Source organism: Aquarana catesbeiana, linkage group LG03 (genome assembly GCF_042186555.1).
Source record: "Aquarana catesbeiana isolate 2022-GZ linkage group LG03, ASM4218655v1, whole genome shotgun sequence".
Classification (NCBI taxonomy): Eukaryota; Metazoa; Chordata; class Amphibia; order Anura; family Ranidae; genus Aquarana; species Aquarana catesbeiana.
In genome coordinates this window covers 59,339,245-59,366,642 of record NC_133326.1, presented here as the reverse complement: position 1 = coordinate 59,366,642, position 27,398 = coordinate 59,339,245, and the positions used below count along the sequence as shown (strand labels likewise).

The 27,398-nt window shown below is 39.5% G+C and overlaps 1 protein-coding gene across 2 annotated transcripts in view; it reads left to right on the top strand.

Moving 5' to 3' along the window:
- ADAMTSL3 (ADAMTS like 3) overlaps positions 1-27,398 on the top strand; it is a 754,066-nt gene that overhangs the window by 616,237 nt on the left and 110,431 nt on the right. For both annotated transcript variants that reach the window (XM_073618577.1, XM_073618575.1), the window contains exons 14-17: positions 2,415-2,562; positions 2,666-2,750; positions 15,225-15,514; positions 17,569-17,698. In XM_073618577.1, coding sequence (XP_073474678.1) covers positions 2,415-2,562; positions 2,666-2,750; positions 15,225-15,514; positions 17,569-17,698 — 653 coding nt within the window. The remainder of the gene's footprint in view (positions 1-2,414; positions 2,563-2,665; positions 2,751-15,224; positions 15,515-17,568; positions 17,699-27,398) is intronic.

The window sequence follows — 27,398 nt, the reverse complement described above, 5'->3', positions numbered from 1 at the left end:
GCAGCCCCAGACCATGACACTCCTACCACTATGCTTGACTGTAGGCAAGACACACTTGTCTTTGTACTCCTCACCTGGTTGCCGCCACACGCTTGACACCATCTAAACCAAATAAGTTTATCTTGGTCTCATCAGACCACAGGACATGGTTCCAGTAATCCATGACCTTCGTCTGCTTGTCTTCAGCAAACTGCAGGCTTTCTTGTGCATCTTCTTTAGAAGAAGCTTCCTTTTGGGCCGACAGCCATGCAGACCAATTTGATGCAGTGTGCGGCGTATGATCTGAGCACTGACAGGCTGACCCTCCACCCCTTCAACCTCTGCAGCAATACTGGCAGCACTCATAGGTCTTTTTCCCAAAGACAACCTCTGGATATGACGCTGAGCACGTGCACTCAACTTCTTTGGTCGACCAGGGCGAGGCCTGTTCTGAGTAGAACCTGTCCTGTTTTACCGCTGTATGGTCTTGGCCACCGTGCTGAAGCTCAGTTTCAGGGTCTTGGCAATCTTCTTATAGCCTAAATCATCTTTATGTAGAGCAACAATTCTTTTTTTCAGATCCTCAGAGTTCTTTGCCATGAGGTGCCATGTTAAACTCCCAGTAAACAGTATGAGAGAGTGAGATCAATAACACTAAATTTAACACACCTGCTCCCCATTCACACCTGAGATCTTGTAACACTAACAAGTCACATGACTCCGGGGAGGAAAAATGGCTAATTGGACCCAATTTGAACATTTTCACTTAGGGGTGTACTCACTTTTGTTGCCAGCAGTTTAGACATTAATGGCTGTGTGTTGAGTTGTTTTGAGGGGACAGCAAATTTATACTGTTATACAAGCTGTACACTCACTACTTTACATTGTAGCAAAGTGTCATTTCTTCAGCGTTGTCACATGAAAAGATATAATAAAATATTTACAAAAATGTGAGGGGTGTACTCACTTTTGTCAGATACGGATTTTCCGATGGAAAATGTTCGATGGGAGCTTGTTGGCGGAAATTCCGACCATGTGTAGGTTCCATCAGACATTTTTCCATCGGAATTTCCATCACACAAAATATGGGATCTGGATCTTCAAATTTTCCGACAACAAAATCCGTTGTCGTAAATTCCGATCGTGTGTACACAATTCCGACGCACAAAGTTCCACACATGCTCAGAATCAAGCAGAAGAGCCGCACTGGCTATTGAACTTCATTTTTCTTGGCTCGTCGTACGTGTTGTGCGTCACCGCGTTCTTGACGTTCGGAATTTCCGACAATATTTCTGTGACCATGTGTAAGCAAGACAAGTTTGAGCCAACATCCATCAGAAAAATTCCATGGATTTTGTTGTCGGAATGTCCGATCAATGTCCGATCGTGTGTACGGGGCATTAGTCTTCCTGTATAGTAACTCTTCTTCGTTTTTTTCATTGCTGTGGTATCTGCCACCAAGCTGTCAGTAGCAGATCCTTTAAGTTCTGTAAGTTGCGAGGTGGGGCCCTATGGTATGGTTTGATTTGATTAAGATTTGGAGAATTTGGAGGACAAGTCAACAGTTTGAACTCCTTGTTGTGTTCCCTAAACCATTCTTGAATTCATCAGACCAGGCCACTTTCTTTTACTGCTTTATGGTCCAGTTCTGATGTTCACATGCACTTTGTAGGTGCTTTTGGCTGTGGACACGGGTCAGCATGGGCACTTCTCTGTGTGTTCTGACATCTTTCTATCGGAACCAGCATTACATTTTTTTTAGCAATTTGAGCTACAGTAGCTCTTCTTTTAGATCAGATTACACAGGCCAGCCTCCATTCCCCACGTGCATCAATGAACCTTGGCTGCTCATAACCATGCCCCCGGTTTGCTGGTTTTCCTTCCTTGGACCACTTTTAGTAGGTTCTGACCACTGCAGTAGGAAATTGAAGAAAACAGCTGAACGGCCGCACTCTGAATAATTTGTGGCAAAACAGTGTAGAAGATCCAAAATCTCTTACATCATGGTGATGAAAGGTACAGACAGGCTTCTGACTACTGCAGACCGGGAACATCCAACAAGATCTGCAGTTTTGGAGTTACCATTATAATATGGCCCTGGTCAAAGTCTCTGATATCCTTATGCTTGCCCATTTTTTCTACTTTCAACACATCAACTTTAGGGATAACATCACTTGCTGCCCAATATATATCGTCCACCTTCAGATGGATGCCATTGTAATGAGATAATCAATGTTATTCACCTTATGTGTCAGTGGTCATAATGCTCCCTATATTTTCATCATTAACCCTGAGAAGTGTATTTGGAAACCAGTGTTAATTACTGAAAAAAAACTTCTTGTCATTGTACCTTTAATTCTAAAGTGGAGTTTAATGCATATATAATGGTCACATTTTCAGTCCAGGCTTTGCTATTTATTTTTATATTTATTCAGTGTACAGTGACGTGTGGAAGAGGCTTGCGCTATAGAGTGGTGTTATGTAATGACCATCGTGGGCAACACACAGGGGGTTGCAATCCCCAGCTGAAGCCACATATAAAGGAGGAATGCATTGTACCTGTACCATGTTACAAACCCAGAGGTAACAGAATAGAATGCTTTGATTTAGAAGTTCTTTAATTTAACACATTTTATAAAGGACCTTTATTGGTGTACAATGAAGATTTGTGTCGTTTGTCTGCTAGAAAAGTTCCCTGTGGAAGCTAAACATCCGTGGCTGAAACAAGCACAGGAACTAGACGAGACTAGAACAGCATCAGATCAGCCAACGTAAGTAGAACTTCTGTTTATCCCAGTAATCTCAGCAGGATTAAGACATTCTGTAGGCACTTTGCGTCTTCATAAAATAACAATGTACAGTGTGTTAGCTTCACGGCTCAAGTGTTATATATATATATATACCTACATCATGCCTCAATGAAACACTGCCTGTTCCCTTCTTACTCTTTCTAGCCTATTATTGAGCCTTCATATTGATGTAAACTAGACAGATCCTGCTGCAAGTTTTTTTGTTGTACCTTTTAAGATTCTTAAAAATTCAGCTGTTGCTTAAAGTGTAGCTTTGGGTAAAAAAAAAAAAAAAAAATACATATATGCTAAAACCTGTCAATAGCATTAACACTTCTGAATCCAACCTATAACAAAGTTGAATTCCTGTTAATTTTGCTAGCAGATCTATTGATTTCCTACTTCCTTTAACTACTTCAGCTCCGGAGGGTTTAACCCCCTTCATGACCAGGCCATTTTTTTGTGATACGGCACTGCATTACTTTAACTGTCAATTGAGCGGGCGTGCGACACTGTACCCAAAAGAAAATTATGCCTTTTTTTCCCACAAATAGGGCTTTCTTTTGGTGGTATTTGATCACCTCAGCGGTTTTAATTTTTGGTGCTATATACAAAAAAAGACAATTTTGAAAAAAAAAGAACAATATTTTTTACTTTCTGCTTTAAAACATTCCCAATAAAAAAAATGTAAGAAATCGAATTTCTTCAATTTAGGCCAATATGTATTCTGCTACATATTTATGGTAAAAAAAATCCCAATACATGTATATTGATTGGTTTGTGCAAAAGTTACAGCGCCTACAAACTATGGTATATTTTTATTTATTTATGTGTTACTAATAATGGCGGCGATCAGCGACTTATAGCGGGACTGTGATATTGCGGCAGACAAATTGCACACCTAACTGACACTTTTGCCACAGGCCCGGGATTGTCAGATAACATACCAGGTACGTGATCTGGTGCAGAAGGCCGCTCTGCCGCAGTAAATTTACAGTTAACCACTGGACCTCCGGAAGATTTACACCCCTTCATGACCAGGCCATTTTTTTTTGCAAGACGGCACTGCTTTACTTTAACTGACAATTGCACGGTCGTGTGACGCTGTACCCAAATAAAATGTATGTCCTTTTTTTCCCCCAAAAATAGAGCTTTCATTTGGTGGTATATGATCACCTCTGAGTACGTTATTTTTTGCTCTAACAAAATAAAGAACAACAATAAAAAAAAAACTCCAATATTTTTTGCTTTCTGCTATAAAATATCCCATAAAAAATGGAAAAAATCTAATTTCTTCATACATTTATGCCAATATGTATTCTGCTGCATATTTTTCATAATAAAATTCCCAAGTGGCGTATATTGATTGATTTGTGCAAAAATTATAGCATCTACAAACTTTGGGACATTTTTATTTATTTGTATTTTATTTTACTTAATTTACTATTTATGGTGGTGATCATCGACTTATAGCGGAACTGCGCTATTGCAGCGGACATTCAGACACTAACACTTTTTTTGGGGACCAGTGACACTAATACACAGTGATCAGTGCTAAAAAATATGCATTATTGGATTGACATCAGGCGCGATCAAGGTGTTAACTGTGTGCCAACAAGTGTTTTACTATAACAAAAAATACTAAGCGCCAATGAATAGTGTTGAATTATAAATACAATATATGAATACAATATTAACCAACTGCAGTGAAAAACTTGCCAGGCAGCAAGCGTGAATAAGAAAGATAATTTAACCACGCTAGAAATATTGGTTTACACGTTAATGAACAAATGACATAATAGACTAATATTAAACAGTCCCAATAATTAATATATTCACAAGTGCTCGTGCTCAAATATACATCCATGCTCCTTGGTGCTCAGACTGGGTGCCCCACATAGATGTACACTCACCCCTAGGTATTGACCAACTATCGCTAGTGTGGTCAAACAAGCATGTGGGGAGACCCCTGAAGATATCCGTTGCTGTCAACTTCTTGAAGTGGATAAGCTTCAGCAGTCGGGAGTGGGAAACTGGTCAGAGTTGAGAGAAAGATGGATAAAGGTGCTAAATACAGGGATATTCTTGAGCAAAACCTGTACCACTCTGTGTGTGATTTGAGGCTAGGACGGAGGTTCACCTTCCAGCAGGACAATGACCCCAAACACACTGCTAAATCAACACTTGAGTGGTTTAAGGGGAAACATGTAAATGTGTTGGAATGGCCTAGTCAAGGCCCAGACCTTAATCCAATAGAAAATCTGTGGTCAGACTTAAAGATTGCTGTTCACAAGCGCAAACTATCCAACTTGAAGGAGCTGGAGCAGTTTTGCAAGGAGGAATGGGCACAAATCCCAGTGGTCAGATGTGGCAAGCTCATAGAGACTTATCCAAAGCGACTTCAAGCTGTGATAGCCGCAAAAGGTGGCTTTACAAAGTATTGACTTGAGGGGGGTGAATAGTTATGCACATTGACTTTTTCTGTTATTTTGTCCTATTTGTTGTTTGCTTCACAATAAAAAAAAAACATCTTCAAAGTTGTGGACATGTTCTGTAAATTAAATGATACAAATCCTCAAACAATCCATGTTAATACCAGGTTGTGAGGCAACAAAACACGAAAAATGCCAAGGGGGGTGAATACTTTTGCAAGGCACTGTATGTGTTTCAGTGCAGAGTAAAACTGATATGGGGCAGACCTTAAGTGGTTAACAGGATAATTATGCTGGTGATTCTGCAGTAAAATCACCACAGCGCTTTGACAGGGTAGTTTGTAGATGGACATGTAATCTAAGATAGAGTTTAAGAAAACAGCGGTATTACAGTTCTTTTTGTAATAATTGTCCCAGTGCTGTAATAAAAATAAAAAGCAGCTATTGCAGTAATACTCATCTCTTCTACTCTTCTGCGGTGCTGTCCCCTACAGACTCACTGCTCCAATAGCCACCACTAGTCATCTTCACGGCTAAATAAAGGTCAGCATAATTCACGCAGAACTAAAGGCAACATTTTGTTCTTTTATTTTGGATTCTGTTTTGTGGACAAAGTGGGATAGGGGTAGGAGGACGTGGGTATGCTAGGAAAGGTATGCCCGACAGTATGTACCAAAAACTGAACGTTTTGGATGGACTAATTGCTTTATAAATGAGTCCACTAATCACTAATTAAATCTAAACTGACTTTGTAACCCCAGTCCAGCTTTGAGATAACAACACGGTTTGAACAATTATACATTTTTGGTTGAAGTTAAAGTTAGGGCCCATGTGGGTCTACTCCTCACCTTCAACATCCCATATCTAAGTGGATCATACTTAGAAACTTCAAAGGTCTACTCCAGTATCCAGTAGGATACAGACAGTCACAGGCACAAATTAATCCTGTTTTCTTTTTAAGGAGGGCAGCTAATCTTATTAAGCATCGTGTAATCTTGGGCGTGGAAGATATGCCCAAAAAAACTTCAACAAAGTTTCCAGGAGGCATCTCAGTCTGAACCTGGTTCTCTTCCCCTTCCACTATTACTGGCAATTCCCAGCAGCCAAATTGACAGGCAAGATTTGCTGTGTTTCACAGGAGCAGCTGCAGCCACTTCTCTAAAATGACACTTGAAAATCTTAGAAAAATTATATAACAACATTGCTGTTACATTGCATTTACCTTTTATTCATATATAGAATATGGAGATGACATTAGTTAAAGCAACCCTATGGGAGAATTTTTTTTTAAAACAAAATGTATTTCTATTTAACCCCTTATTAACCCTTATCACCCCTCATTAATGGCTTCCTCCTGTTCTCCTCTTAGCTATTGTTTTTCTCCTGATTTTTTTTTATTCTTTTTTTTTTTACCATTAACATCTAAACATTTGCATTCATTTTGTGTATTTTTTCAGTGTTGCATTTAAAGTGGTTCTAAAGGCAGATTTTTTTTTTTTTACCTTAATGCATTCTCTGCATTAAGGCAAAAATCCTTCTGCATGCAGCTCCCTCCCCATCCCTCCCCCTCCCTCCCTTATACAGGCATACCCCACTTTTTTAAAGTACGCAATGGTGTTTATTTACTAAAGCTAGAAAGTGCAAAACCAGGCTCACTTCTGCATAGAAACCAATGAGCTTCCAGGTTTTATTACCAAAGCTTAATTGAACAAGCTGGGGTTAGAAGCTCATTGGTTTCTATGCAGAAGTGAGCCTGATTTTGCACTTTCCAGCTTTAGTAAATAAACCCCATTGTGTACTTAAAAGTGGGGTATGCCTGTACTTATCTGAGCCCAATCACGATCCAGAGATGTGCATGGGAGCAGCAGCAATCTGGGCTCTCTCCTTTCTCATTGGCTCAGAGACAGCATCTGGGTGCCTTGGCTCCTGCTGCTGTCAATCGCAATCCATGAGGAGGGAGTGGGAGGCAGGGCTGAGCCGCACTCTGTGTGTCAATGGCCATTTGAGCTTGCTCTGGGGGGGGGCACTCAGTGGTTGGAAGAGTCAGAAGTGCCACCGGGGGACCCCAGAAGAAAAGGATTGGGGCTGCTCTGTGCAAAACCATTGCACAGAGCAGGTAAGTAAACCATGTTTCCTATTCTAATAAAAAAAAAAATATTAATATTAATTTACAATCACTTTAAGAAAAAAAAGTGTGCAAAATCTAAAAAAAAAAATTTTTCATTTGTAAATAAGTTTGCTATGTTTTGTACCATAAATTTAATTTTATAGGTATTTTTATAAAGAACATTCACCAAACATTCTCTGCAGGTATATCTGTCTGGTGCATGAGCTTTAAATGACAATGATTCATCTGCAGTGAATGTTTGGTGAATGTCACATTCACTACTTTACAAATTTGGCCTTAGTGCATATTATATCTGATGAACTTTCTTACATTTGAAAATGTTTGTTGTTTGGTTGCTTTTTCACACGCCTGTTATTTTCCAGTTTTAACAAAACTGTTTAATTAATTGTAATTTTTCTTTAATGTTTTCTGTAATTCACATGCCATGTAGCTGACTTTAATTTTGAAACACTATACAGCACAGGCATTCAAGAAAACAAAAGTGTCGTGCTTAGGCTCATGTTGTAACTTCATAGCAATGATATATCTGTCTAGTAATGGTCTCTTTGTGACTATGAGCAGAATAGAATACGTACGGCTGTATTCCAAAGCACAGACCTGAGCATTGCCAAACCAGCCTCGTGCTAGATAAATACCTTGGCCTTTGCGGTCTACCACGGCTAGTGTCCTACATTTATATTACTGTATAACATTCAAAGAGCTTTTTTTTTTCTTTACTGGCAGAATATAATATGACTTGTTTTAACATCAGAGCCAAGAAAAATGTAAGCCTGACCTTTTTTTGTTTTTAGTTGTGGAATGTGATGACAGTTGAAGCCCATCATGATTTTAAACACTACCCCCTGGGCCCTCTTCGTTACAAAATAGGTTTCGACATTGTTATTTATTATTTTTCAATTATTTTTTGTGCAGCATGATAGATAGTTCTTAAAGCATTTTTGTTATTTGAGATCCACAGTTGATCAAAAATGTTGTTTATACTGCAGTGTTCCTGCTGTCCTCTGGGTCTTGTGCCTGGACTTCTTTTAAAGTCAAATAAGACAAGGTTGAACATGAATGTCTATACACAAGAACATAATTATTTAAAGAGGTTCCGTAGCAAATCTTAACAGGCTCCCTAAAATACCCATTTCCACATTACATCCTATATACTTGAATACTGGTAACAAGTACACCTGTGTGTTTTAAATTTCCCACATTCATCCAGTTGTCAACACTTCCATAAGTGTTGAGTTCATTAGGAGAATAGTTGACAGTAATGATCCCCACAGTGCCATTACCTATTGGATGTTCTGGGTGCCATTCCTGATCAAAAAACTTGTAAGCACTTGTATGTATTGACCTATTTGAATTAATGCACCATTTTGGTGCCAGTCTCTGGGAGGGCTCATCAGACATGAGCATTATGCACTGAGAGTTGCTTTTTGACACCCGTGTTTGTGTCATTGCTTCCATAAGTGCTGAGTCCATTAGGAGAGTCATTGCAATAAATGAATTCCATAGTACCAATGCCTGACAATTTTTAAAAATGCCATTGCTAACAAAAACTTGTAAGCACTTGTAAGTGACTCAACTGAATCAATGCTCCCTTTTGGCACCAGTGCCTGGGGAGGACTTATTGGGCATAAGGATTGTGCATTGGGAGTAGCCTTTGACACCTGTGTTTATGAGCACTAGAGAACCTTTCAGGAATTGGTATTTACAGCCTTATCTCTTAAGTTGGCCACAGATGGATCGAAATTTGGCCCGTCAGCTTGTGGCCCTCCCTGTTCAACAGAAGTCAATAGTTGAATCAACTTCTGTCAAATGAACAAGTTTGTAAAGTTTTGTAAATCAGGCTGCAGCTGTTGATCAGTGTATTCTGACAGTGCCGGGCCTGCTGTCAGAATACAATGTCACAACAAGGGGTTTACCCCATCCACCTTGTTTTCGTGGATGGAGGGATCTGTTTTTTTTTTTTTGTTCAGCCAGCCACCCATCTCTTGGCAGCTTAAGTTTGAGGCGTGTGTGTGTGCTATTATTCAGTTTTAAAGTGTTACTAAACCCAGGACAATGCATTCACTATATCTGGTCTCCCAGAACATGGAAATGCAATTGTTTTATTAAATACAAACTGCTAAGTACTTTATATGCAGTGCTTTTTGCATATAAGAGAAAAAAGGGGCCAAATGGCCAAACGCTGCGCTAAAAAATTAATTAAACATATACTGAATCAAAAAAAATTGTATAAGCAGCCAGCACCAAGAGTCTACAATACAAAACCCAAAGTCATATAATATAAATTAGTGCAGCGTTAAAATCATTGAATGAAAAAAATAAATATTGACATAATGAAATGGTGAAAACAAAGTGACAATATTGATCCTCTGCTGTGGATCAATAAACTCCAAAAATACAATACTTAGGATAAATAAGTGATTCTGTTAATCATAAGTGAAGATATGAAAACACGTGATAAAAATTAGAATGAGTCCCATAAATCTTGCAAAGAGGAAAAATTAGCCAGTGAATGGTGCGATCAACACTTGTGATCAAAGCAGAGAGAGCTCCCATATTGCAGTATTTAAGTGAAATTTTACTAAACTCAAAAAGATTTGCACGTACAAGAAAGCGGCTGAATGAACGCAATCACAGGCAAGCATGTCAGTGTATCCGAACGGCGGCGTCTCCCGAGGCTTCCTTTGCTTGCTTCCGCTACCAAACCTTCTCCTCTGAAGAGAAAAGCGTGATGACGTTAGAGATGCAGTCTCCTCCCCGTGATGACGTCAGAGATGCAGGAGCCTGCATCTCTGACGTCATCACACTTTACTCTTCGGAGGAGAAGGTTTTGTAGCGGGCAGCGAGCAAAGGAAGCCTCGGGAGACGCCACCGTTCGGATACACTGACATGCTTGCCTGTGATTGTGTTCATTCAGCCGCTTTCTTGTAAGTGCAAATCTTTTTGAGTTTAATAAAATTTTACTTAAATACTGCACTATGGGAGCTCTCTCTGCTTTTATGTTTTGAGTGACACAGATAATCACAGACCCAGCAGTCCTGGATGTCCCTTAGTTTTTTTGGGGGATACAGATTCAGCAGCCTTGGATATCCTATAAGTTTTTTAGGAGACCGAATTCCCTGGGCTCGGTGAGACCAACATATTGGTCTTTTTAGCTGGTAAGGAGAATATGTACTCACTTCAGGTGTTCCGGCTCACTGGATAAGGGACCTTTCTTTTCACCAAGTGTTGATCGCACCATTCACTGGCTAATTTTTCCTCTTTGCAAGATTTATGGGACTCATTCTAATTTTTATCACATGTGTTTTCATATCTTCACTTATGATTAACAGAATTACGTCACTTATTTATCCTAAGTATTGTATTTTTGGAGTTTATTGATCCACAGCAGAGGATCAATATTGTCACTTTGTCTATGTGTATACAATTAATTTGATGTATTTACTTTACATTTTAATTTGATTAATATATTACTGGGTGATTTAATTTCCACACTATTTATCTAAACAGAGTATAGTATATTATTCTTGGTATTCCTCCACTTTAGTTTTCTGTTTTCAGTTTGTTTTCACCATTTCATTATGTCAATATTTATTTTTTTCATTCAATGGTTTTAGCACTGCACTATTTGCATATAAACTGACCAACTGATCATATTTATATAAATGATATAAGGTCTGGGATTAAAAATACCATTTCAGTATTTGCAGATGACACTAAGCTATGCAGTGGAATAAAGTCCTTATAGGATGTCTCCAACTTACAAGCGAACCTCAAAGCATTGTTTAATTGGGTGATTATGTGGCAAATGAGGTTTAATGTTGATAAATGTAAGGTTGGATGTTTGCTGGGGGGCGTTGTCAGTGTGCCTGTCCAGGATTTTGAAAAAAAGATCTGAACAAATTAATGGGGTGGGCAACTACATGGCAAATGAGGTTTAATGTAGAAAAATTTTAAAGAATGCATTTGGGTGGCAAAAATATGAATGCAATCTATACACTGGGGGGAGAACCTCTGGGGGAATCTAGGATGGAAAAGGACCTGGGGGTCCTAGTAGATGATAAGCTCAGCAATGGCATGCAATGCAAAGCTGCTGCTAACAAAGCAAACAGAATATTGGCATGCATTAAAAAGGGGATTAACTCCAGAGATAAAACAATAATTCTCCCGCTCTACAAGACACTGGTCCGGCCGCACCTAGAGTATGCTGTCCAGTTCTGGGCACCAGTCCCCAGGAAGGATGTACTGGAAATGGAGCAAGTATAAAGAAGGGCAACAAAGCTAATAAAGGGTCTGGAGGATATTAGTTATGAGGAAAGGTTGCGAGCACTGAACTTATTCTCTCTGGAGAAGAGACGCTTGAGAGGGGATATGATTTCAATATACAAATACTGTACTGGTGACCCCATAATAGGGATAAAACTTTTTTGTGGAAGGGAGTTTAACAAGACACGTGGCCACTCATTAAAATTAGAAGAAAAGAGGTTTAACCTTAAACTGCGTAGAGGGTTCTTTACTATAAGTGTGCCAAGGATGTGGAATTCCCTTCCATAGACAGTGGTCTCAGCGGGGGCATCGATAGTTTCAAAAAACTATTAGATAAGCACCTGAATGACCACAACATACAGGGATATACAATATAATACTGACATATAATCACACACATAGGTTGGACTTGATGGATTTGTGTCTTTTTCAACCTCACCTACTATGTAACTATGTAAGGTACATTGACAGGATCCTTGTTTTCTGGACTAGCACAGTTGATAAGATCAGTGGCTTTGCCTGGAAATAATGGTGAATCCATATTATTTAAAATTTACCAGTGAATGGCACCATGAGAGGGTAACATTCTTGGATTTTATTATTGAACTGACTGATGGACGGTGAAGACGACGCTATACAGAAAGTCCACAGTCACAAATAGAAAACAATTCTGGAGTGCCTGTGTTGTGAACAATTTGCAGACATTTTCAGGATCATGTTTACGAAATGTTTAAATATCGCCTGAAGGTCCCTATTTCATCATGTGTGCATAGAACACAATAGGGACTCCAAGTGTGTGAGCTGTTGGATGGTGGAGGTAATTCCCGAAGTAATAGGGGAGGTTACTTTGATCGAATACTTCTTCAACATGAGACCAGGTGGATCTGGGAGCTAGAGGCAACAAGCCAACTGTACTCAACAATGGTCTGAGTTTTCCCCATTATTGCCTTAGTGAGGTACTCATGTGGCATTCTATATTGGGAACTGCGCCTCCAAATTTAAGGTGAATTTTTTTCTCTTTTTTGGAGCTTATATTATCAAAAGAGATTATTTTTTGAGAAACGTTGTTATTTAAATAATTGTTGGAAGGTGATGGCTCATGATTGACTTTTGTGTTATGCACAATGTGGCAGTTTTGTAATTGGGAGCGTGAGCCACTTGGGATGGTATCACTAGGGAATATAAAGATAGGGGTATTTTTCTTTTACCTTGTGTTTCCATGAGTCTATCCCCACAATGACGTATATTATTTAATGATGGTAAAAAGAGTAATGAATTGTAATTGCATATTTTTTATTGCATTTTTATTGCTGCTCATGTTGCATTCATTGCAAGGGCAGAGTCCTTCTCCCTTCTCTGCACAAATTAGTGCTTTAATACTGCCTGAATCTTAGTCTGTGAGAGGGCGGTAATTAGAGATCTTGAAATTGCACACAAGCATTATGTATGGATTCTGCCGCCTCCTCTGGACCACGATATTTATAGGAACTTATTGTCTTTAAATCAGTTTGGAGAAAACATCGCTCACCAATATTTAAACATGATTACATCTGTGTGCAGTAGGGGGGATTGAGTAAGGTATAAAAGCAGTCATCCATAAATGGTGGACATTTCAACCTACTTCTGCTCTGGATTTACGCCACGTCATGCCAGGTGATGTAGGAGGAAGGCGGGGTCACCCATTTATGTCACTGAGTGGCCCCGCCCTCAGCTATATAACAGCTGTCACTGAGAAGAAGCATCACTCGTCGGGAGCCTCCCATGGAGGCTGAGCTGTTGCGGCTTTTTTTTTCTTTTTTCGGCTCATCAGGTGGCGTGAGATGGATCTACATCGCGGGACATTTTAATTTTTTTTATCTTTTAATAAAGGACTTGTCTCAAAGTGTCTCCTGTCTTGTTTACTATTTTTGACAAATTTTTTGTGAAATGGTGGGGGTACAATGTACTCGTTACCAATTCACATGGGAGGGAGGCTGGGATCTGGGGGTCCCCTTGTTAAAGGGATCTTCCAGATTCCGATAAGCCCCCCACCCGCAGACCCCCACAACCACCAGGCAAGGGTTGTGGGGATCAGACTCCAAAGCATCCCCCCATGTTGAGGGCATGCAGCCTGGTGCGGTTCAGGAGGGAGGGCACTCTCTCGTCCCCCCTCTTTTCCTGCGGCCTGCCAGATTGCGTGCTCGAATAAGGGTCTGGTATGGATTTTGGGGGGACCCCTACGCCATTTTTTTTTTTTACATTCTGGCACAGGGTTCCCCTTAAAATCCATACCAGAACTGAATGGCCTGGTATGGATTTTGGGGGGACCCCCACACAATTTTTTTTTACATTTCTGGTTTGGGGTTCCCCTTAAAATTCATACCAGACCCAAAGGGCCTGGTAATGGACTGGGGGGGGGGACCCATGCCGTTTTTTTCAATGAGTTTTATCTCTGTTGCCGAGACCCGACGATCCCTTACAGCTGTAATCAGTTTTAAATGACTTTTTTTTCTTTAGAAATGTAATTTTGCTGTGGTATTGTTCTAAACACGGGAAAACTGCGCCACTTTAGCCTCGGTTCACACCAGAGGCGGCACGACTTGCAGGTCGCCTCACCGAGGCGACCTGCACACGACTGCCGGGGCGACTTGCAAGACGACTTCTGTATAGAAGTCTATGCAATTCGCCCCCAAAGTAGTACAGGAACCTTTCTTCTAAGTCGGAGCGACTTGCGTCGCTCCGATTAGAACGGTTCCATTGTACAGAACGGGAGGCGACTTGTCAGGCGGCTAGGTCGCCTGACAAGTTGCCCCCGTGTGAACCGGCCCTAACAGGCATACTATAGACACCCACCAGGCATGAAATTTAAAGGAATATTTCATTTTTATTGTTTCACTTTAAGCATTATTAAAATCATTGCACCCGAAAAAAACGCCCGTTTTTAAAACTTTTTATTGCATGGATACATGTCCTCTGGGGCAGGACCCAGGTCCCCAAACACTTTTTATGGCAATAACTTGTATATAAGCCTTTAAAATTAGCACTTTTGTTTTTTCATGTTAATGTACCATAGACTTTAACGGTGTTCCGCGGCTTTCGACTTTGCATCGAACACCGCATAATGTTTGCTGTTTGGCAAACAGGAGAACACCCGATGTTCAAGCCGAACTTACGCTCGACTCGTACGCGGGCTCGACCCTAGTGGTTGGTATGTTTTTAATATGTTTACTGTTTGTTGTTAATAAATAAAGGTATGATATGTGATTTTAATCAATAAGGAGTCATCACATGGTGTGATTCATGGGTTCATAAGAATTTTGGAGTTCAGGGGGAGGTTGAGCCCATATCCATTTCTCTTGTGTGATATTTATGGTTTAGTTTTGTGAAGGGCTTCCTCACTTGAATCATGCTGGTTGTTACAGATTCTGTATAAATATATTTTGTATGCATTGGAACTGCCCCACACATCTGGTGTGAATAGGACCCTACATTTATACACAATTGTTTGTGAAATGTTATGACCCATTGCTTCAAGAAACATTTGAACATTTCAGGCAACTTCTGAGTTCACTTTAATTTGAAGCCCTACTAGGCAGTATTATATTGCATACTGTACATAGTAGTGTACCCTAAACTCTTACATTGTCTACACAGGTTTATCCCAGAAGCTTGGTCCCCCTGTAGTGTCACATGTGGTCGAGGCGTGCAGGTGAGGGAAATCAAGTGCCGCATTCTGTTGGCGTTCACCCAGACTGAATTAGAATTGCCAGATGAAGAATGTGAGGATGAAAAGCCAGCCCTGGAAAGAACTTGCCATATGCAATCATGCCATGGTGATACATCTGCCCTGGCATCAGAACTTCCTCCAGAATGGGAAGATTCCACTGAAATGTATGACTGGGAATACATTGGCTTCACACCATGCTCCAGCAGCTGCTCGGGAGGTACAGTGCACAGATCAATACCTCTAATGTCATTTCAAATAAATTGTTCTCAGTAAAAACGTATAACTGAATACATTTTATTAGTTAAAACAAAGAATTTTCAAGAAATGGCAAAATGAAAGTGGGCATTATATACCCAACCACTTGGCCTTCACAGTGAAACAAATTTTGAGCTTGAAACAATGCTGGCATCATTACCATGTAATAAAATGCATATTTCTATATTTAATTAAAACCACCTTTTCATTATTGTGTTATTTGGACAGCTGAGCATTCACAAATAGGCAAACAGAGCTCCCAATTAGTACATGGCAGGAGACAATTATTTAAATCTAATTAAAATGGTATAATAAATACACTCGCATTGAAAATATAAACATACTCCTAACCCTCCTGTATCATATTAATGTTTCCATGCAATTGAAACCCAAGAAAGTCATGTAATGAGTAAAGATTCATAACTAATAAGGATTGCTTTGTGATTGTAACAGTTGAAGCATGATATGTTGTCTGTTGCTTCAAGTGCTTCCAGAAAAACTGAATAAATCTCCTCCTCTGTTTGCGATCCTGCCATATGTAAGACAGAGGGATCTACCCTTAGGAAGGTCATCTCAGGACAGAATGTTGCTGTTGCTGACCTCAGCTGCCCCTGCTGGTAAAATCGGTATTCTAGTAAACCATAGCATGTAATGGGGTTGATTTACTTATGACAAATTGTCTGTTCACTTTGCAAGTGAAGTTGCACTTTACAAAGAGAATTTGCCCAAGAGCTTAGTGAATGTGGTGAGATTTCACATTGCAAATACTCAATCACATGCAAGGCAAAAAAATAAATACAAAATACAGAATTTTTGCTTGCATATGATTGGATGATGTAACTGAGCAAAGTGTCAGTTAATTGGCTAAGCTCTAGGGAAATTCCCTTTCAAAGTGAACAGTCTATTTGTCTTTGGTAAATTGCCCCTATTGTGTTTGACCTACTACACATATGTTTGCTTAACAAAGAAAATGTTACAGATGATTTTACTATTATTGTCAAGTAAGCGGTGGATAGACCCTTCGATATTATTAGGGGCCACATTTAAATAGGGAATTTTATTTCTTTTGGAAATCTCTGCTGTAGCTATTCTTTTTCATTCATTCCTATAAATTTCTTCATCTCAGTAGTTGTATTTCTGTCTTTCCAGTCCTTATACTTAGACCCGTTAGACTGTGCAACCAGGTTGGAGACCTTACCTTTCTCTGCTGCATTTAAGTAATATACCTTGGTCACCTGGTTGTATCCAGCTTTAGATTGAACAGTAAAGGATCAGCAGCAGACTGATGAGCTCTTCCCACTTTTTTTCTCCTCTTTCCAGCATGTTGTTTGTCAGGACATGCATACACCTGATTGGCTCCTGATGGCCCCTCACGTTCCTAGTGTGAGTTCTGCTCTACAGGGGATTACACATTCTTGGTATCAACTCAGATTCAGGGACACAAATTAGTTGCTTTGAAAATTATATTTAATCATTTTTTTAATTGAATAGATAACTGCATAACTCTGTGCTTTTGTATCTGCCTGCAGTATACCTCTAATGTGTGTGTAAAGTCAAAGCTTTTACATTTTTTAACATTTTGGAAATAGTAAAGAAGGGTTAAACCCCTTCTGTTTTTTATTTTTGTTTTGTATGTGTATCATTGGGGACATTTTATTTCACTTCCTGTTGCGAAGTTAGAGAAAATCTTCCACAGTGAAGGAAATTTCCCACTTAGACAGTTGTCCCCAAAGCAGGTGTCTCCGTTGAAGGATTTCTCCTCACTTCTCATGTGGACAACTCTAAAATGTTGGATTTTCCCCAATTTTCTTAGTGACATCGATCACCAGGACAAAAAGAGTGATAAATCTCCCCAGTGGAGACATAGCAGTAAAACTTGATAAAGAGCCTTACCCTTCTCATTCTATCCAAAAATTAAAGAAAAGGTTTTGCTCAGAGATATATCTTGTTACACTTTAGACTATTCCACTCAAAAATATCTTTCCCTTTTTTTATTCTTGTTTTTAATTTCTCCAGGAATACAAGAAGCTATAGCAGCATGTCTTCATATCCAAACCAAACGAATAGTGAACAACTCTTCCTGTGACAGCTCAATGCGTCCACCTGCAATGACCAGAGCCTGCAACACTAAGCTCTGCCCTCCAAGGTACTAGCTGTGCATTCATCTCTAAGAACCGTTTGATATAGATAAATGCCTAACATTTCTATATTTTGGCACTTGTTTTAAAGATCAATGTGTACAATGTTACCACCATGTTGAAGTCAAATTTTTTTTCAATGAAACATAAATAATCGACTGCGTTGTACAACCATTATAGGTATAATGATCGGGCGAGAGGACAAAAACTCTAGAATCTGGTTGTATGCTATGGACAACTACACACCCTTATGCCCTGATCGGACATTCCGACAAAAAAAATCCATGGATTTTTTCTGACGGATGTTGGCTCAAACTTGCATACACACGGTCACGCAAATCTCGTCGGAAATTCCGAACGTCAAGAACACGGTGACGTACAACACATACGACGAGCCGAGAAAAAGGAAGTTCAATAGCCAGTGTGGCTCTTCTGCTTGATTCCGAGCATGCGTGGAACTTTGTGCGTCAGAATAGTGTACACACAATCGGAATTTACGACAATGGATTTTGTTGTCTGAAAATTTGAGATCCAGATCCCAAATTTTGTGTGACGGAAATTCCGATGGAAAACGTCCGATGGAGCCTACACATGATCGGAATTTCCGACAACAAGCTCCCATCGAACATTTTCCGTTGGAAAATCCAACCATGTGTACGGGGCATTACACTTTGCATTACACTGATAAACATAGTAAAGAGTAGGATATTAATAATGCTTTTTGATATATGATGTAGATATTTTTTCAACAGCATTTAGAGAACAACAAAACTTAAACTTGTCTCTTAATCAAACATATTACATGTGATGTGTTATGATATTACATAACATATTTATTTTAAAGTAGAAATCTACAGGCATCCACAATCTAAGACTAACCTATCTAGCCCTGTAAAGAAGAAATCGCTATACATACATTTTTGAAGCGGATCCGGGTCTTCGGCGACGGGTGCCTCCTCTGCACCCACCTCCACAGATAAGCCGCCGCTGACAGCTCAGCGTGGGACTGGATCGGCTTCAGAAAAGGTATGTATAGCGATTTTTTCTTTACAGGGCTAGATAGGTTAGTCTTAGATTGTGGATGCCTGTAGATTTACAGATTTTAGTGTTAGGATGAACTTCTACTTAAAGTACAAATATCCCATGTGCGCGTACGTTTGAACCTTATTTGTGTTATTGTGCCTATATATAATCATCGTCACTGGATTTTGTATACTGAATGTACAGCATAGGAAAGCATCAATTAAAAAACAATGGTTAAAAAAGGCGCCATCTACTAGGAGGATGTTAGTAAACAGCTGGATTATTTTACTTTCTGGCAATTGTTTTCTGCAATTTTACTTAACTTTCCCACTCTCAGCATCCCACAGCAAAAATCATGTGCGGTTAAAGAAAAAGCTATTTATACATGCGGTCTAATTTAGATGAGTTCTAATTAAAGTAAATGTACACAGGCCAGCATAAAGACCCTGGCTTCATCAAATCTGTTTTTTTTTTTTTTTTTTATAAGCCCATACTGTAACTAAATATTTTGCACTAATTCTTTTATTTATATAGTTTTCAAAATATTTCATTTATATATATATATATATATATATATATATATATATATATATATATATATATATATATATATATATATATTTTTTTTTTGCCAGTATAAAAAAAATCAGTTTCTATGCATAGGAGGTATAATGTTCAGAAGAGATAAGTATAAAATATTTTTAATTCAGGAGGATAAAAAAACATAGTTGATTATTAAACCAAAATAAACATCCCATACTATTTTTTTTTTTGGTTTACCAAGTAAATGAAATCCCTGTGGGAATATTTAAAGCCCAAACGGTGAACCATGAAACATTTTTTAAGGATTATAATAGGCCTTTATTAAAGCAGATTTATTCAATTTGTTTTAATATTTCATATTGTTTTAAAAATAATAATAATTATTCTTCCTATATTATATTATTTTCGGTTAATAGGCCTTCATGAACGCAGATATGATTAGTATAAGTGTTTTTTAATTTTTTTACTCTTACAAAAAAAACTAATCATATTCTTATATTTTATTGTATTAGAGTTATATTATATTATATTACAACAATCTAAGCAGCGCTTTGTGAGTAGGAATTGAGTGGTGCATGCATACACACACCCCAATGGTGATTGTTATTATTATTATACAGGATTTATATAGTGCCAGCAGTTTGTGCAGCACTTTACAACAGTAGGGCAGACAGTACAGTTACAATACAATTCAATACAGGAGAAATCAGAGGGCCCCGCTCGTTAGAGCTTACAATCTAGGAGGGAGAGACAAGTGATACAAAAGTGTAATAGCTGTGGGTATGATCTGATGGCTAAAGTAAAAGTACAGTTGTTAGGTGGGAGCCGGATAGGCTTCTCTGAAGAGAAGGGTTTTCAGGGAGAGTCTAAAAGCAAGCAGAGTAGGAGACAGTCTGACATATTGGGGTAGGGGTTCTATAGAAAAGGAGAGGCTCAGAAAAAGTCCTGGAGGCGATCATGGGAGGAGGTGACGAGGGAGCTAGAGAGCAGGAGGTCTTGAGAGGAACAAAGGAAAACGAGCTTTCTAAGTTGTTGTTAGAATTTGGAATTTAATTTGTTGGGTGAGTGGAAGCCAGTGGAGGGATCGACAGAGAGGAGTAGCAGACACTGAGTGGTTGGTAAGGTGGATGAGTCTGGCAGTAGCATTCATGAGGGACTGAAGGGGGGATAGCGTATGTAAAGGTAATCCCGTGAGGAGGGAGTTGCAGTAGTCAAGGCGAGAGATGACCAGGGAGTGAACTAGGAGCTTTGTGATGTCATTGTCACTGTGATTATCAGGGCCGTCTTTAGCGTAGGGCAAACGGGGCACTTGCCATGGGCCCCAATCGGAGATGGAGCGTCAGTGGAGCTCCCGGCCCTGCCCCCTCTATACTGGCTGGTGAATACAGAGGTCCGGGGGTGGGGCCGGGAGCTCCAATGACACTCCCACTCCGATCACTGGCTCTCAGCTGGCTAGCACGGGAATAGATCCACCCGTGTCCTCTGCGCACTCTGCAAAGCTGTCATCGGGGCCCCAATTCACGGGTGACGCGGGCCCCCCAACAAAGTATCAGTGGAACTCCTGGCTGTTGTAGTGAGAGCAGAGAGTGGAAGCCCCGCCCACACACCTGAATGTATGTAGTTAGTTTGGCTGGCCAGGTATGTCCTTACACCCATAAAATGCCTGAATGTTTAAACCCTGAGCTGTGTTATTCAACTGTAAAGCTGTGCATTGCTGAAAGTTCTCTGACCATCTCCTATATAATGTCTGCAGTCTCTGTCTCCTGCAGTATGTCCGTAATCTCTGATTGTCTCCTGCAGTATGTCCGCAGTCTTTAATTGTCTCCTGTAGTATGTCCACAGTCTCTAGTAATCTCCTGCAGTATGTCCGCAGCCTCTAATTGTCTCCTGCAGTATGTCCGCAGTCTCTGGTAATCTCCTGCAGTATGTCCGCAGTCTCTGATTGTCTCCTGCAGTATGTCCGCAGTCTCTGATTGTCTCCTGCAGTATGTCCGCAGTCTCTGATTGTCTCCTGCAGTATGTCCGCAGTCTCTGGTAATCTCCTGCAGTATGTCCGCAGTCTGGTAATCTCCTGCAGTATGTCCGCAGTCTCTGATTGTCTCCTGCAGTATGTCCGCAGTCTCTGATTGTCTCCTGCAGTATGTCCGCAGTCTCTGATTGTCTCCTGCAGTATGTCCGCAGTCTCTGGTAATCTACTGCAGTATGTCCGCAGCCTCTAATTGTCTCCTGCAGTATGTCCGCAGTCTCTGGTAATCTCCTGCAGTATGTCCACAGTCTCTGATTGTCTCCTGCAGTATGTCTGCAGTCTCTGATTGTCTCCTGCAGTATGTCCGTAGTCTTTAATTGTCTCCTGTAGTATGTCCGCAGTCTCTAGTAATCTCCTGCAGTATGTCTGCAGTCTCTGATTGTCTCCTGCAGTATGTCCGCAGCCTCTAATTGTCTCCTGCAATATGTCCGCAGTCTCTGGTAATCTCCTGCAGTATGTCCGCAGTCTCTAGTAATCTCCTGCAGTATGTCCGCAGTCTCTGGTAATCTCCTGCGGTATGTCCGCAGTCTCTGGTAATCTCCTGCAGTATATCCACAGTCTCTGATTGTCTCCTGCAATATGTCCGCAGTCTCTGATTGTCTCCTGCAGTGTGTCCGCAGCCTCTGATTGTCTCTTGCAGTATGTCCGCAGTCTCTGATTGTCTCTTGCAGTATGTCCACAGTCTCTGGTAATCTCCTGCAGTATGTCCGCAGTCTCTAGTAATCTCCTGCAGTATGTCCGCAGTGTCTGATTGTCTCCTTCAGTATGTCCGCAGTCTCCGGTAATCTCCTGCAGTATGTCCGCAGTCTCTGATTGTCTCCTGCAGTATGTCCGCAGTCTCTGAACCTCTCCTGTAGTATGTCTGCACTCTCTGACACTCTCCTGTAGTATGTGTATTAATGTGCCCCTTTATTTGCTCAATTATTTGGGATTGCTCCACTGCTCAGTGAGAGATAATGATGTGCATTAACCTCTAGCAACCAATCAGCGAACAGTAGTGCTCTGCTTTAATCTCTAGCAACCAATCAGTAAGTGGTAATGATGTGCTGTAACCCCTAGCAACCAATTAGCGAGCGCTAATAATGTACATTAACCTCTAGCAACCAATCGGCAAGCAGAAATTATGTATTGTAACCTCTAGAAACCAGCCAGTGAGCAGTAAGGATAGGCTGTAACCTCTGGCAAGCAAGTGCAATCGCTGCGTGATCTGCTGCAGTAAACTGATTTTGAGTCTACCTGCTATTTTTTGTATGTCTCAGAATGGAGGGGGGGGGGGGGGGGGGGCAAGAAAATGTTTGCCCAGGGCCCAGTCAAAATTAAAGATGGCCCTGGTGATTATGTTCATATAAAGTCCACCATGTGAAAAAAAAATAACCAGTTCTTACATGAGTGACATCCATGGGGTAGTTCTCGGATGTTCTCTAATACCAGTCACCTGCACCACACTGCATGAGTTACCACTCCCTTCAGATTCAACCCTCACCAGACAGTAGTATCAAGAAGCATAAGGAGATGGGGAAATGGGAGTCAGCGGCTGAGGGGTGGCTGGTGCATGCACCACTCCATTTCTACCCACAAAGCGCTGCTTAGATTGTTTATTTGTGACACTTGGAATTATTGAGTGCATTTATAGTGGCAGCTGAACTTAGTAGGGTGCTGTAATTACAATTAGAGGACTTCCTGCCCATGAGTGCTTGGTAGAGTGGTTCATCTATTTTTGAGCACCTGTTTTTAGAGATATTATATTTTATTATATCATATTATAGTATATTAGGTTTTTAGGCCTTCATGGCCTTCATCAAAGCAAATATGATTAGATTTTTTTAAAATATAATGTTAATATTTTTAAAATAAAGAAATCCATATTTTTATATTTTTGTATTAGGAGTTGTTGAGAGAGATATGATTATAAACCTAACTAAAAGTGCGAGCTCAGTTGAAAAATCAGCACCACATCCTCATTAAATATACATGCAAAAATAGAAAAGACCTGGGACTTTATAGGTGCTGAAACCTTCTCTCAGAGTAACTATCCATACACAGTCATAAGTTAAAAAGAATAATGTTCTTTATTACAAAATTCATTAAAAGTATGTCTAATGGTAAACATTAGGCATACTTTTAATGAATGTTGTAATAAATAAATTTTTAATTATTTTTAACCTATGACTGTGCATGATAATGATGATGATAATTACTCTGGGAGAAGGTTTCAGCACCTATAAAGTCCCAATTCTTTTCTATTTTTCCATATTCATAGATCTGATTATATTTAATATTTATAATTATTTTTGTAATAGTATAAAAAAAATAATTTATTATAGTAATATATTGTATTCAGAATTGTTATTATGCTTTTATAAAAGCAAATATTATTAGATTTAATTTTGTTTTATTATTGTAAAAATGATTCTTAAAATCCAAAGTTTAAAGAGAATTGTTGCCAACACCCACTTTGCAGTAGGGAATTAAATAGAAAATAAATATTTGTAGCAAAATAATGATAATCCCAATTCCACATTTGTATTTCCCCTTTAAATCATGTGTGTAGGCTGTATGCCTGATACTATTGGGCAGTTTATAGGATACAGCACACAGGCTGCTGGGTACCTCCTGTAAGGAGGAATCTTTTCAACATGTTGCTGATTAAAACTAGTTTAAGAGTAAATTGACATTCCAAACAGGAACTGGTTATAGACAAAGCAATAAAATGGAAAAGTCTGAGAGGTATAGGCTTGAAAGTAATATAAGATATCTGATCATAAACCTCCATTTGAAGTGCAGGGATGTTTGAACGGGGCCTCTATGCACCATGCGTAAAAATGTAAACAATGCTGTAGGTATGTGCATTTATTTGTGTCCGGTACAGCTGTGCAGGAGAGAACTTCCAAGGAAGGTTTCTGTCATTGAATGTTTATGTTAAACTTATATATAATTGACAATGTAAAACCAGAGCGGCTTTGGATTATGCTCTATAGCCCCATGCTATTAGGTTATTCTATCCTGCAATATAAATATTTCTATCTGTTTTGATTTTGATTTTTTACTTTAGTTTCCTTTTTTTTTCCCTACAAATATAATTCACAAATCGGATCATTTATGCTAACCATAAATTGAAAAATGGTATAATCAGAGCTAAGCACAGTAGAGCCTTCTTTTTGCATCCCAAAAATAAGAAGATTATTCCTCATTTTGGGATAGTGGGTAGAGTCATGCAAGTGATTTCTTTAAGCCCCTGGGCCAACATCCAGAACTGCTGCAGCATAGATATAGCCTCATATTATAGAGGTAGGCCAAAGGTAGCCCAAAGCCCTCCATTGAACCAGTTCAAAACATAGTAGCTCATTCCATCACAAACCTTAGAAATAATGGGATTAGGCTTGGTTCACACTAGCCTGACTCCAAAGTCACTTTGGAATGCGACTTTGATAAGACTTTGATGTAACTTTTTACACTCTGTGGCATTGAAGTCATATCAAAGTCAGCCCAAAGTAGTGCAGGAACCTTTTCTAAAGTTGGACAGACTTGTGTACTATCAGTTAAGACAGCACACATAGGGAAACATTACATTTCATATGTCATCCGACTTGGGGTCTCACAAGACGGATCCTATTTCGCATCAGTGTGAACCGAGCCTTATTGTTCATGATATAAATCAAGTAGAATATTCCAATTGCACATGCTCCTGGAAATGGCTTAAAGCAAGTGGGTGCTGTAGCAACTACCAGCTGGGAACCAGTGTCAACACAAGTCAAATCATACACTGCCAGCACACCATGGATTTTCAAAACAGCATCCAAAATTTATAATAAAGCAACCATAACACAGCAGTAAAATTGTATTGTTTCAGAGCCATGAGAGAACCCTTCATAAGACATGTCATACCCACTGAAGGAGACCTGAGTTAGCTTGAAACATTGCTATTTACTGCTGTGTTGTAATCACGTTAATACATTTTTGGACACTATTTTGAAGATTCATTTTGTGCTGACAATATGTTCTTTGACTAGCATTGTTCATTTTGATGTAGTTGGCCTTTGGTCAACTTGACATCCAGATCCACTGGTTTAAAGCATGCATTCTGTAGAAGCCATTGTTTCCATGCATGATAGCCAACAAGTCTGAAACAGCTGCATGCAGTTCAAAATTAGATTATTCTATAAGATAATGCTGTATCTGTGCTATAACATGTAAATCTGAATGTAAAATTAGCCAAGGGGCAACTATCCTAAAATAATCAATAATTCCCTTTTTTTGTGATTGAATAGGCCACTCTGCTTTGCACTGGTTCAGAGGAGGACTTTTTTTTTAGTTTTTTTTCCACTTCCCCACTGTCTGGTTATACTTTCTTATAGGAAGTGAATGTATAAAGAAAATGGACTTTAGTGGAGCTCCCAAGGTAATACACAGTGGTAGGGGTCATGGGAAAAAGATCCCCAATCTCCTAATACCCAAGGATAACTGCTGTGTGGGGTGATGATGTCCAGTTGATGGTCCAGCTCAACATGTTTTGCACCACCACGCTTCTTCAGGAGATTAAGAGTTCAAAAAAAATTCTAGGCAAAAAAAAAAAAAATTGCCTAGAAAAATTAATTTGAACTCTTAAGCTCCTGAAGAAGTGCTGTGGCGCTAAACATGTCGAGCTGGACCATCAACCGGACATTTTCTCTAAACATTCACTTCATACAGTCTGATAGGACAAGGCTATGTCCACAGAGCCACTCTTTGTTGACATTTAACATTGACTATACTTTTTCATAAGCAGAGCTCAACCCCCCCCCAAAAAAATCTGCAGATTCATACATATATGCAGCTAAATGTATGGGTAGTTTTCCTATTAGCGACTTATTACATTAAAGGTTGGAAATAAGAGTTCCCCAATAGGATAGGGACAAAGACACATAGACATCATTATCAAAATCAAAAATTTTTGACTGGAGTTGTGTTTTATTGCATAAGTTGCCTCTTCCTGCTTAGTAGTGATGAACAATGCATTAGGGGGCTTGTTTACTGTGGTGCTTGATACATTCAACAGCCACTAGAGGGAGACTCCACAAACCTGCGTATGTAAATAAGTCATCAAAATATGGAACAGCAAGCATATAAGTACCATCAAAATGACTTTTGCATAACATTTAAAGTTTATTTACTGAAAAATGCACTATAGTTTCCCTTTAAACACCCATATCACCCCCCCCCCTTTTTTTAAACTTTTAGAGAAAAATAAGAAACATTTTTATTGACCTACTATATTTTACACATTAATCAGGGTTCCTTACACTTACCACATCTGGCAGACATATAATGAAAAGATCATCATATTGCAGTACTAGGTGCCAAAAGCAGGAAATTCAAGAACTGCTGTGAAAGTGAGAATTGACTGAGATAAAGTGGAGAAATCCAATTCACATTGTTTCTATGTAAACTCTATATTTATATGTTAGTCTGCTGAACGCGATTCACAATACAACATATATAGGTGAGGTGTTAGGTGATTAGACGTCACAGTTTTCAAGCTTTTATGTATCCCATAAATCATAGCCTCACTGTGGCAGGGTACTTTAAAAACTTGTGATTTGGATATAATCTAATGGTCTGCAATGTGTCCAATAGCTGGGGCAAGGCTGTAACATGTCCTGGCAGCAGTTTTCTTTCTTCCTCGGCCAGAAGTTAGAAAAAGGGTCTTTTTAATAATGATTCAGGAAATTGTTTCACATTGAAGCTGAAAGAAGATTTCATGTCGGTTCCATAGCCATTTCTCAGTTTTTGAGGCAGACATTTCCCTTAAACGTTCTCTTTGAAATTCTGTAATAAGCTCTGAATGTATTTATTTTCTTGCCGGAGAATTTTTTATGCACGTGAGTCTGCACAGGTCTGCCGGAGTAAGAAGAGGTATGGGTGGGGGCCAGAGCAACATGAAATTTGGATTCCATTTTTTAGAATATGTTTAACGCTGGCCACTCGGTTTTTAATAAATAACAATACATCTTTAGCTGTCTTTTGATCCTTTATTATCCCCCAGTTAAAGAGAGGGTGTACATCATACTTTAAGTGGCCATTACTTATGGAGTTGACCTCCCTGCTCATCACTAAGTCACTTAACCACAAGGCTCTTG